The sequence below is a fragment of the Microtus ochrogaster genome (genome assembly GCF_000317375.1).
Source record: "Microtus ochrogaster isolate Prairie Vole_2 chromosome 14 unlocalized genomic scaffold, MicOch1.0 chr14_random_1, whole genome shotgun sequence".
NCBI lineage: Eukaryota > Metazoa > Chordata > Mammalia > Rodentia > Cricetidae > Microtus > Microtus ochrogaster.
In genome coordinates, this window is record NW_004949096.1 from 28,260,665 (window position 1) to 28,273,944 (window position 13,280).

The 13,280-nt window shown below is 43.8% G+C and overlaps 1 protein-coding gene across 1 annotated transcript in view; it reads left to right on the forward strand.

Annotated features, from left to right (window-relative positions):
- The window catches only part of Rtf1 (RTF1 homolog, Paf1/RNA polymerase II complex component), a 61,386-nt gene that overhangs the window by 39,338 nt on the left and 8,768 nt on the right, over nucleotides 1–13,280 (forward strand). The window contains exons 7-9 of the mRNA XM_005364281.1: nucleotides 6,044–6,179; nucleotides 6,838–7,015; nucleotides 11,274–11,356. Coding sequence (XP_005364338.1) covers nucleotides 6,044–6,179; nucleotides 6,838–7,015; nucleotides 11,274–11,356 — 397 coding nt within the window. The remainder of the gene's footprint in view (nucleotides 1–6,043; nucleotides 6,180–6,837; nucleotides 7,016–11,273; nucleotides 11,357–13,280) is intronic.

A 13,280-nucleotide genomic window follows, 5' to 3' on the forward strand; every position in this document is an offset into this window, starting at 1 on the left:
TTTTTTGAGACAGGATTTCTCTGTGTAGCTCTGGCTGTCCTAGAACTCTCTTTGTAGACCAGGCTGGCCTCGAACTCACAGAGATCTTCCTGCCTCTGCCTCCCGAGTGCTGGGATTAAAGGTGTACACCACCATACTCGGGTTTTTTTCTTTTTCTTTCTTTTTAAGGCAGGTTCTCTCTTTGTAGTGGTTGCTCTCCTGAAGCTCACTATGTAGATCAGACTGGCCTCAAACTCACAGAGATCAGCCTTCTTCTGGCTCACAAATACTGAGATTAAAGGTGTGCACCACCACACCCAGCTGATGTCTCTTTTTCTTTTGTGTGTATGAGCTTTTTATGTCATGGCCAAAAAAATCTTTGCCAGATCCAGTTTGATCCCCAGTGATTTCTTCAAAGAGTTTTTATAGTTCAGCTCTTACATTTAGGTCTTTGATCCATCTTCAGCTAATTTTAATATATGGCATAAAGGGGCCAATTAGTATATTTTCTTTCTTTATGTTGTTATTGAGTTTTCCCAACATCCATTATTGAAGGCACATTTGCCCACATTTTCCCCCTTGGCTTTTCAAGATAGAATTTCTCTGCATAACAATCCTGGCTGTTCTGGAGCTCAATTTGTAGACCAGGCTGGCCTTGAACTCACAGAGATCCACCTGCCTCTGCTTCCCAAGTACTGGAACTAAAGAGGTGTGCCACCACCGCCCAACTTGTTATTCTTTAGAAAAAAAATATTTAATCGAGACTGGAGAACTCGCTCAACACTTAGGAGCACTGGCCGCTCTTCTAGAGACCTGTGTTTGATTCTGAGCATCTATACAGTGGCTCACAACTACCTGTAATTCCGGTTTTAAGGGACCCAATACCATCTTCTGACCTCTGAGAACTGCTGTATTGTGTGATACACATCAGGCACACACATATGCTGCACATACATTTACATGAATGCACGCACGCACACTGTCTTTTCTATGCTGGGGATTACAAGTATATGATCCCATACCCGGCTTTGTATGTAGAGTCCATGGATCTGAACTTGTAGGCAGTGTTCCTGTGCCATAGTCACTTCCAAATAATTATTCAGATACTTAATATTAATTGTAAATGCTCAGCCAATAGCTCAGGCTTATTACTAGCTAACTCTGACATTTTACAATAACTCATTTTTTTTCTTTCTTTTTTGGATTTTTGAGATGGGGTTTCTCTGTAATAGCCCTAGCTGTCCTAGAACTAGCTCTGTAGACCAGGCTGGCCTCAAACTCACAGAAATCTGCCTGCCTCTGCCTCATGAGTGCTAGGATTAAAGGCATGTCCACCCCTTCTCAGCTAACCCATATTTCTTATCTATGCTTTGCCACGTGGCTTGGTACCTTTTCACAGTATGGCATGCCCATCTTGTTTCTCTCTGTCTGCTGGTTACTCCTGAGCCCTGCCCTTCTTTCTCCCAGCATTTTCAGTTTGACTCTCCCATCTAACCTTGTCCTGTTCAGCCATTGGCCAGTTAGCTTCTTTTATTAAAAAAAATAAAATCTTCACAGTGTACAAAAGGATTATTCCACAGCCTAAGCTTGGATCTTTATGACATTTGGTAAGCTCTTCGGGGTAAAGTCTCCCAACCCAGACCACCCTACAAGTGCTAGGGCTATAAGCTTGTATTATATCAGATTCAAATCTTTTTTTTTTTAAGTTACTCATTACAGTTTCTTTCTGTGTGCTTATTGATCAAATGAATATTTTGTTTCATCTTGCTGTTGATGTTTAGAAATAACCTTTAAATTATTACTTTGTTTTGTGAATATTTAAAATATAGGGCTGGAGAGATGGCTCAGTGGTTAAGAGCACTGGCTGCTCTTCCAGAGGTCCTAAGTTCAATTCCCAGCAACCACATGGTGGCTCACAACCATCTATAATGAGATTTGGTGCCCTCTTCTGGCATGCGGGCATACATGGAGACAGAATGTTATATACATAATAAACAAATCTTAAAAAGAACATATAAAATATAAAATCCATGGTTCCAAATTCAAAATTTCTAATAAACATCTGTAGATAAAGAAGAAAAGACAAACAGAAACTCAGTTTCTTTAGATTAATTTATTTTATATGTATGTGTGTTTTTTCTACACGCATATCTGTGCACCTGGTGCCCACAGAGGTCAGAAGCGGACATCAGATCCCTTAGAACTAGACTAGAGGTGGGTGTGACCTACTGTGTGGGAACTAGGAACTAACCAGGGTCCTGTGCAAGAGCAACCAGTGCTCTTAAGGATCCATCTCTTCAATCCCCAAATTTAGTTTGTTTGTTTTTTTTTGTTTTTGTTTTTGGTTTTGTTTTGTTTTGTTTTGTTTTTCGAGACAGAGTTTCTCTGTGGTTTTGGAGCCTGTCCTGGAACTAGCTCTTATAGACCAGGCTGGCCTCGAACTCACAGAGATCCGCCTGCCTCTGCCTCCCGAGTGCTGGGATTAAAGGCATGTGCCACCACCGCCCGGCTCCCCAAATTTAGTTTTATTGTGTGCTTATTTAACAACAGTCAACACCAAACTTCTATGATCTCTAATTGAGAATTTCTTCCACTGACAAACTAGCAACTGATTCTATATCAGACACTCACTAAATGTCCTATAATTGAATTCAAGTGCTGAGCTGACACTGTTTGTCCACAAGCTGAGGACTCAATCCTCCCATGAATGTCCAGGCTCTTTTTTCAGTACTTCTTAGCTGTGGGCCTTATCCTGCTTCCTATTGCATTCAGTTAATTTGCTACAGTGTTGCACAGGATTCAGGCATACTTAGGTTTGTTTGTTTTTGTTTGAGACAAGGTCTTATATAGCTTAGCCTGGCTTCAAATTCTATGTAGTTATAGTTGACCTTGAATTTGTAATCCTTGTGTCTCCACCTCTAACCTGTGTTAGGGTTACAGGTATTTATACCATCCGGCCTAGTTAGATTATCAGTTTATTATAAAGGATTATTACAAAGGATACCACTGAAATGATTCATAGGATGGGACATTTTCAAGGAAACTCCCCTCTCTCTCTGGACAGGCCACCGTCCAGGAACTTCTATTGGTTCAACTACCCAGCCTTCCATATCCTGTCCCATGGAAGGTTTTTGATTTTTGTTTTGTTTTTGAAGCTTCATTACATAGAAAAGTTGAGCAAATCATTGGTGATTGGTAATCTGCTTAACCTTCAGCCCTTTCCCCTCCTTGGAGAATCTGCATCTCAGCTCTCTAATACTGCCTTGGTCTTTCCCGGGACCAGACCCTGTCCTGAAGCTACCTATGGGCTTGCAGCCACCAGTCAACTAATTAGCATACTAAAAGCACTATCACTTTGAAGATGCCATGAATTTTAGGAGTTGTGTGCCAGGAAAGGGAATGAAGATATATTTTGTAATGTCCTACAAGGTATATTAAAGGAAGTTCAACTTCCATGTCCTTCTACTTGATGCCATACCCCCTCCCATAGTGAGCATCACTTAAACGTTTCTTATATACACCAAAGGGATGGAGTATCACTCAGTTGGTAGGAGCTTTGCTAGCAATGCACAAAGCCCTGGGTTTGATCCCCAGCAAGTACTAACCAGGCATGATGGCACACCTCTAATCCTGGCATTTGGCTTGGGATAGTTGAAGCAGTAGAATCAGAAGTCTGAGGTTATCATTGGCCACATGGCAAGTTCAAAGCCAGTTTAAATATATCAGGCCTCTCTTTCTCTGTGTATTTCCTTTCTTCTTTTTTGGTAAACATAAAGACAGATGCACATGCTTTCTTCCATCAACAATCAATAGGTAGCATCATAATATATATGCATGCATACCTTTCTTCCTTGTAGCTGTGTTAGTTTTGTATTCTAGAAATTTTTCCTGGTTTGAGGTTTAGGGTGGATTTTTGGTTGCTGTTTAGGTTTTTAATACTAGACAAAGAAGCATCCTGCATGTATGTATATGAGAACTTTTTATTCTTATTTATTTTGTGTTTGTATATTTGGGAGCACATATGTGGAATTCAAAAGACATCTTTTGAGAGTTGGTTCTCTTCTTCCACCATGTGAATTCTGGGGATCAAACTCAGGTTGTCAGGCTTGGTGGCAAACACGTTTTGAGCTACTTCCCCATTCTGAATATTTTTGTTTTGAGACAGGATCTTACTGAATTGCCCACACTAGCCTTGAACTCAACTTCCTCCTGACTCAGCTTCCTAAGTAACTGGGGGTATTAGAAAGTACCAACCACTACATCAGACTCTACTGCTTTTCTTTTACATAGCTGCTAGAGACTACCATCTTTTGTGAATTAAATTTCATTGCCAACTAGGGGGAGTAACAGCATTCACAAGGCAGTCTCCATCACCAAGAGGAAAAACTTCCTTAAAATAAATCAGCATTCATTTTTGTTTGCCTGCTGGTCAGGACCACCTTCATGCTGGGCAGCTAAGTAGTTGAAACTGTACACTAAACCAGAAGCCTGCCATGTTTGCCGGTTGACCCTTTAAAACTCACCTTATTACCCAGAAAGCACTAGAGTCTCTCTTCCTTTTTTAATTATGTGTGTGTATGTGCGTGCGTGTGTGCGATGATGCCAGAAGAGGGTACCAGTTCTTCTGGAGGTAAAATTAGAGGTGGTTGTGAGCCTCCTCATGTGGGTGCTGGACCTGAATCGGGTCCTCTGGAAGAGGAGTAGGAATTTTTAATCAGGAGCCATCTCTCTAGCCTCTCTCTCTCTCTCTCTCTCTCTCTCTCTCTCTCTCTCTCTCTCTTTCTTTTTCTTTTTCTTTTTTTTTTGTACTTTTGGACTCATTTTTCACAGCTTTATTGAAGTGGAAGTGGCATGAGTGACTGAGTGGTACTCCCATTTGTGGTCATTCTTCTGTCATTACATAGTTCTACAGATTCAAAATAAAGCTTTCCTTAAACTCTAGAAAGGTAATGGTAAATGGCCCAGTAGTGATGAAAGCTTCTGATTCAGACTAAAATGGGAGATTTTTTTTCCCTCTCTCTGTGTAGTCCTGGCAGTCCTGAAATGCTCTTTGTAGACCAGGCTGGTCTTAAACTCATAGAGATGCACCTGACCGGGAGAATTTGAGTTCAAAGATAGCCTAGACTACATAGTGAGATTGTGTCTGAAGCCAAGCAGTGCTGGTAGAATGAGTGGTTAAGAGTGCTTGGTGCTCTTCTATCAGACGAAGTCAGGAGATTCTCAAATACCTGTAACTCCAGCGGATCTGACAACTCTTGTCCTCCTTGGGTGCCTGCACATAATGGATTGAGAGAGGGGAAGAGAGAGAGAGAGAGAGAGACAAAAGATAATGTTTTTTTCCTTCTTTCCTGTCTAACTTAGACAGATCATGTCAAAGGCATTTGCCCCCAAGACTGACAACCCAAGTTCAGTTCCTCAAATCCACATGGTAGAAGGGGAGGCCTGACTCCTGCATGTTGTCCTCTGATTTCCTCATACAAACATACATACATGATGTAACTGGAAGCCTTTTTTTTTTTTTTTGGTTTTTCGAGACAGGGTTTCTCTGTGGCTTTGGAGCTTATCCTGGAACTAGCTCTGTAGACCAGGCTGATCTCGAACTCCCAGAGATCCGCCTGCCTTTGCCTCCCGAGTGTTGGGATTAAAGGCGTGTGCCACCATCGCCCGGCTGGAAGCCTTTTCTTAAGGAAAATAGGGGCTGAATGTATAGCTCACAAGTAGAACACTTGCATGTCAGGGTCCCTGGTTTCAATCACCAATATATTGGGAGAATTGGAGAATGTCAGTATGATTGCTAACCATTCCTCCCACCTTATAACAATCTAACTTTCTTTCTATATATCTTTTTTTTTTTTTTTTTTGGTCTGTCTCTTGGTGCCTGAATGTTTAACTATGGTTTGTTTACCTGAGTATGGCTCAAGTTATCACAGAACAGTCTAGGAAGGGTAGACTTGTCTGCTCAGGTTTTTTTTTTTCTGTGTTCCAGTTCTTTTCAAAGGTGAAAGATGAGTCTTTTTCTTGTCTGTGGGGAGTGCATAGGTAAATGTTTCCTCTTTTGTTCTAGCTGAGCTCCTTGCCAAAAAACAACCATTGAAAACAAGTGAGGTCTACTCCGATGATGAGGAGGAGGAAGACGATGACAAGTCCAGTGAGAAATCGGACCGCTCGTCCCGAACGTCATCGTCTGACGAGGAAGAAGAGTAAGCTGTGTCTGTTCTCCTCTATCAGGATAAGTGGGATGAAAGTTTATTTCATATTAAAGGTTCCATCATTAAGGGAAGCCAAGGCAAGAGCTTGAAGCAGAAACCAACAAGAAAATGCTGCTTATGCCTTGCTCAGTCTGGCTCTTGCCCAGCCAGCTTTCTCATAGAACCCAGAACCACCTGCCCAGGGCTGGCACTGCCCACACTAGCCTGGGCCCATAGACATGGCCCAGACCATTCTGATTAAGACAGTCCTCTATGTCTGTGTTCCTTTTCCCAGGTGTGTCAAGTTGACAACTGAGATTAGCTGTCACAGGAGAGTTCTTGAAAAGAGAAGCTTAGTGTAGGTGTAGGGTTGCGGCTTTGGCTTGATTCAGTATCCTGAATTCTGTATTCATTTTCCTGCCTCTGGCTCCTGGCTGCATCCCCTGGACATTTTCCCTGGGGCTGGCAGATAGGAACTGACTGCATATCACCTCAAACTGGCCTGCAGCTTCTCTGCTGGGATGAAGTGTCAGTCAGGGCTTATGGATATGCACACAACTATAGACTGTAGTTCTTTTCCGGTCCTTTGTTGCGTCTGCTAAGTTGATCACGTTGGATAAGTATTAAGATGGTTTTACAGTGAGTACTAACTATTCTTTGTTTCTCACAGGAAAGAAGAAATCCCTCCAAAGTCACAGCCAGTCTCCTTACCTGAGGAATTGAATCGAGTTCGGTTGTCAAGGCATAAGCTAGAACGCTGGTGTCACATGCCCTTCTTTGCTAAAACTGTCACAGGCTGTTTTGTGCGGATTGGCATCGGAAACCATAATAGCAAGCCAGTTTACCGGGTTGGTATTCTTCCCTGGACAATTCTGCATATTTTAAATATAATGATTGTCTACTGGGAGTGGGAGCTTCTGAACAAATCTGTTATTCTTCTGCCACCATTTGACTGTATTAGTCAGCTTCCCTTATAACTAGAAAAAGTAGCCCACGCACTTGGGAGGCTGGTTTGAAGATTGCTGTGAGTTTGAAGCCAGCCTAGGCTACAGAGGGAGACCCTGTCTCAAGAACAGAAATGGCGAGGTATGGTAGCATAGGCCTATAATCCTAGCACTTGAGAGACAGAGGCAAGAGAATTTCCACAAGCCAGTCTAGTCTGCAGAGGAAATTCTAGTTCTACCAGTGCTATTAAGATCCTGAGGGAGGGGGGGCTGGAGAGATGGCTCAGAGGTTAAGAGCACTTACTGCTCTTCCAGAGGTCCTGAGTTCAATTCCCAGCAACCTTACATGGTGGCTCACAGCCGTCTGTAATGACATCTGGTGCCCTCTTCTGGCCAGCAAGCATGCAGACAGACAGAACACTGCATACATAATAAATAAATCTTTAAAAAAAAAAAAAGAATCTGAGGGAGGATAGACAGTGGTACTGCACACCTTTTATCCCAGCACTTGGGAGGCAGAGGCAGGCAGATCTCTGAGTTCCAGGACAGCCAGGTCTACAGAGTGAGTTCCAGAGCAGCCAGAGCTACACGGAGAAACCTTGTCTCAAAAAACAACAACAATAACCCAAAAAGAAGTCAGCAGAACCTCCCAGTGGTTTCTACCACTTCCCAGTATTGCAAACCCAAAGTAAGACTTCAGCACATGGGCCTTTGGGGCACACTTAGGATCCAGACTACAGAAGAAAAACTGGATGGTAGGCAGGCAGCTCATACTACAATGAGAATCATTCACAGTTAACTGAAAGGGTGCTTGGGAGCCCCAGAACTGGCTGCTTGAATTCAGAATCATTTTATCTTCCCCTTTCAGCGTGAAAGGGGGAAGGACACTCATAACATAGTTGTTCAGACTTATATAGAAGTTTTGTTCATTTGAGAAATAAGTGAATGAAATTTTCTCTATATGCAAAGTTGCCAAGTCACCTCTAGACCTAGGGAAAAGAAATAAGGTAACTCCAGTTCTCCTGGTTCTTGTGTGTCCCAGCACTGTAGCTGTGGTTTGGATGCTAGAACCGAGCTGTTTTCTTTCTTTTTCTTATTTATTTTTTAGACTGGGTCTTACTACATTGTCCACACTGACCTTGAAATCTACTCACACATACTCACACACACCAAAAATAGCATTTCTCTGTGTAATCCTGGCTGTCCTATAGCTTGCTCTGTAGACCTGACTGGCCTCTAACTCAAGAGATCTGCCTGCCTCTGCCTCCCAAGTGCTGGACTAAAGGTATGTGTCACCACTGCCCAGCAAACTGGCGCCCTACCCCAGCCCCATCCCCATCTCCTTCCCCTTACCCCTGGAGACAAGGGTCTCACTTACGGATTGTTGGAATTGAAGGCATGTACAACCATGTTTGGCTTTGAACTTGTGATCCTCTGACCTCAGCCTCCCAAGTTGGGACCCCAATGCTGGTCCCATTTGATTGCTCTGTTTGGTTTTGATTGTTTTGTTTTCAGTTGTCTAGTTTTAGCTTGGTTCTCTCCTTGTATAAGTACTAGTACCCATGAAACTCACCTCCATGCTCTTCTCATTGAACGATAGAAATATCCAGTAAGCCAGACATGTCAGCACATGCCCATAGTATTCGCATTCAGAGACTAAGGCAAAAGAACAAACTTAGTGAGTTTCAGACCACCTTGGGCTACATAGTGAGCTCAAGGGCGGCCTAAACTACATTCAAGACGGTGTCTCGCTGGGCGATGGTGGCGCATGCCTTTAATCCCAGCACTCGGGAGGCAGAGGCAGGCGGATCTCTGTGAGTTCGAGACCAGCCTGGTCTACAAGAGCTAGTTCCAGGACAGGCTCCAAAGCCACAGAGAAACCCTGTCTCGAAAAATCAAAAAAAAAAAAAAAAAAAAAAAGACGGTGTCTCAATTTAAAAAAAAAAATTCCTGCCGACTACGGCAAAAAAAAAAAAAAAAAGAAAGAAAAAAATTTTTTTTTCTTATCTCAAGAAGTAGGTGCTCAGGCTGGGGACATAGCTTATTAGGTGAAGTGCTTCAGCATAAGCAAGGGGACTTGCATTCAGGTCCCCAGCACCCATACAAAAGCATGTTTTGGCAGTACACATATGTAACCTGTGCTGAGGGCCAAAGACAGGCAGGTTCCAGGGGCTCACTGGCCAGTCCAACTGGAACACCAGTCTCCCTGTTCAGTGAAAGACCTTCTCTCAAAAAATAAAGCAGAAAATGACAGGACACCTGGCTTTCTTGTCTCCACATGAGCACAAACACATACAAATTTTAAAATCTTTAAAAAAAAATTACTTGGCTGGGCTGGTGGCGCATACCTTTAATCCCAGCACTCAGAGGCAGAGACATGTGGATCTTTGTGAGTTTGAGAGCAGCAATGGTCTACAAAGCAAGTTCCAGGACAGCCAGGGCTGTTAAACAGAATTCCTGTCTTGAAAAACAAAAAACAAGCAAAAAATTATCATTACTGTGTGTGAGGTGTATGTTGGGGATGAATCCTATGTAGAATCCCAAGGACTATCTCGGAGTTGGTTCTCTTCTTTCGCGGTTACGTGCAGTTCAGGGAGGTTGTCAGGCTTGCATCATCAAGTAGCATGTTCTGCTTTGTCTCTCCGTCTGTCACTCTATTGCTGTTATAAGTGCTGTGGTGCATGTGTGGAAGTCTGAAGGAAACTTTAAGAAGCCAGATCTTTCTTTTTACCTTGGTTTGAGGTGTTGTCTCTTGTTTCTTACCCTGTATACTCTAGGAGGTCAGCTGGCTCTGAGCTTCCCGGTAAGTCTTTGTCCCTGCTGTCTTCTCCACATGGAAGCTCTGCGATTTCATATGTGCTCCACCACATCTGCCTTCTTTGAGGGGATGGGATGAAGTGAGACAGGTTTCTCTGTGTATCCCTGGCTGTCCTGGAACTTGCTCTGTAGACCAGGTTGGTCTCAAACTCAGAGACCCACCTGCCTTTGCCTCCCAGATGCTGGGATTAAAGGTGTGTGTCCCCAGCCCAGCTCACTTCTGGCTTAATATATAGGTTCTAGATAGCAAATTTGGGATGTCACGCCTTTGCACTTAACTGTTTCGCCTTTTGATCCATCTCCCTAGCTCAAACTTTTCTCTTTCTCTCTCTCTATCTTTGTTTTGTTCTGTTCTGTTTTTTTGAGACAGGGTTTCTCTGTGTAGCCCTGGCTATCCTGGAACTCACTTTATAGACCAGGCACTGACCTCAAACTCTAAGATCTGCTTGCCTCTGCCTTTCCACTGCTAGGAATAAAGGTGTGCTCCACTACTGCCCAGGCCAAACTCCAAACTTTCTTACACACACACACATACACACACACCATAAGTAAGAGCCAGGTGTAGTCCAGTGCTAGAAACCTGGACTGCGTGCTTGAGAACAGAGCCAGGAGATTTGAGCCTGGAGTTCAAGAGCAGCAGCCTGGCCAACATAGTGAAACCCTGTCTCATTTGAAAAAGACAAAAGAAAGGCAAGGAGGGGGCTTTGGGAGTGGCTTAGTGAATGACGGCATTTGTCACCAGACCTAATAGCCTGAGCTCAATCCCCAGAACCCACATGGTGGAAAGAGAGAAGCCACTGTGGGTTGTTATCTGAACTCCACATATGTCTTGGCAGTAACATTCATTTAGCCAGGATGGGGTAGGGTGAAATGGTTCAGTTCATAAAGGCACAATCAAACCTGACAGTTGACTTTATTCCCTGGAACCAACAGTAAAACAGAACTGAAATTCACAAGTTATCTTGTTACCTCCACAACGTGGCACATATATGCCTGCATGTAAGCACATGCACAGAATAAATGAAAGTAAATTTTGTTTTTTAAGGATGGGATGCTGGGAATGTCGGTCCCTTACCTAGCTTGTTCAACACTCAGCAACAATGAAAAAGCAAAAGGACTGACCTTTGATATTTCTGTAGTGGGCCCCTCTGGACTAACTGCCTTTTTTCTTGCACCTTGCTTGCCCTGAGCGTAGGCTTAGTGGCCTGAGCCATCTGCATTCTCAGCATGAGAAAGGTCCCTGTGGGCTCCTCTTTCACAGCTCTTCAGTCTCTGGGTGGAGACAAAAGAGTGATGTGGAAAGCTCTGGAAGAGGCTTTTTACTGGTATCTGTTCTTTCTCTTAGGTGGCTGAGATTACGGGTGTTGTGGAAACTGCCAAAGTTTACCAGCTGGGTGGTACCAGAACAAACAAAGGGCTGCAGCTACGGTAAGAGGCGCTTCCTGAGCCAGACATGAAGACACACCCCTATCTATAATCCTAGCACAGTGGCAGAAACAGGATGATGACTGCAAGTTCAAGGCCAGCCTGGCATACATGGTGAACGCCAGGCCACCTAGAGTCACCTAATGAAATAGGTCCTCCCTCTTCATCCTCCTCACCCTGTAGAAGGAGCTATGGGCGCCATTTGTAGTGAGGAGGCGAGCAGGCCTGCTTTTCTTCCCACCCGGCTTCTGCATGGCTAGCTTTACACCCGAAATAACAACACACAAATTGTATTCTTTTTTTTTTAAAGATTTATTTATTTATTGTGTATACAGTATTCTGCCTACATTCATGCTTGCAGGCCAGAAGAGGGCACCAGATCTCATTACAGATGGTTGTGAGCCACCATGTGGTTGCTGGGAATTGAACTCAGGACCTTTAGACAAGCAGGCAATGCTCTTAACCACTGAGCCATCTCTCCAGCACCCAAATTGTATTCTTTTAAAAACTGCCTGGCCCATTAGCTCTAGCCTCTTACTGGCTAACTCTCACATCTTGATTAACCCATTTCTATTAATGTGTGTAGAACCACGAGGCGGTGGCTTACTGGGGAAAGCCTACATCCGTCTGGGGTCGAAGAATCATGGCGACAGCCTCACTGCCTTCTACCCAGCATCCTGTTCTGTTTACTCCGCCTACCTAACTTTCTGTCCTATTAAAGAGCCAAGGCAGTTTCTTTATTAACCAGTGAAAGTAACACATAGACAGATGACCCTCCTCCATCATCACCCCTCTTCCCTTTCTTTCTTGTGACAAGGTTTTGCTGTATAACCCAAGCTGGACACAAACTCATAATCCTGCCTCAGCTTTCCAAGACTTGGGATAATGGTGTATGCCACCACACCCAGGCGTAAGAGGTCCTTCTGTGGCAGTGTTAGCTCCCTCTGCAGATGGACTGCTTCTTGGGCTGTTGTTGCCTCCAATATGGTGTTTGTAGCATTGGGCACTAACTGTGGTCTCCACAATACACAGAGGAAAGCTTGGGTCTGTGTTTCCTGGAGAGAAGTTACTGTCTCCTGGAAGGGAGGAAGGCTGCAATATGTTGGGGTGTAGGTAAGGACAGTAACCAGGTCTGTGAAACCCTCCTGCCAGAGGCAGAGACATTTTCTGTGTGGCTTGTTTCCTTCTGATCCTGGCTTTCTTAACTAGCCTCACCTCTGACAAGTAAGGTCAGCTTTCCAGACTAATTTTCTTCTTCGGGGAACTGGAATGTCATCTACTCAGCACGTAATGAATTTCTGCCATACCTGATCCTGTCCTTGACTTTAAGAAAAGGGAGACGACAAACACACAAGTCCGCGCCCCTTCCCTCACGAACCCTAAAAATTCTAAAGACTCCCTGTCAGAAGGTATAAAAAGTTTGCCAGGATCATGTAGCAGATAGCAAGTAACAGATATGGCTGACCCCTTGCCCAGTTCCTGTTACCACAGTCTTTCCATTCCCTCCTAAATCCTCGCCCCTCATCCCCCCTACTTTGTTTAAGCAGAGTTTGTGTGCTGGCAAGATGGATCAGAGGATAATGGTACTTGCTGCAAAGATGGTGACCAGAGTTCAGTCCTAGGAACCCACGTGGAAGGAGGGAACTGACTCTTGCAAGTTGTCCTCTGTGACACTTGCAATTGTAGGCATGTTCACACACACAGAGATTTAATATTTTTGTTTTAGTAAGAACTGGTTGAGGGGCTGGAGAGAAAGGCTCAGTTATTAAGAGTCCTTGCTGGTCTTTTAGGGAGTTGCATTCAGTTTCCAGCACCCTCATGGTGGCTCATAACCACCTACAACTCCTTCTGGCCTCCCAGGCACACACATAGATACTTGTGGACATAAACATTTTTTTTTAATCTTTTTTCTTTTTTATTTTTTTTT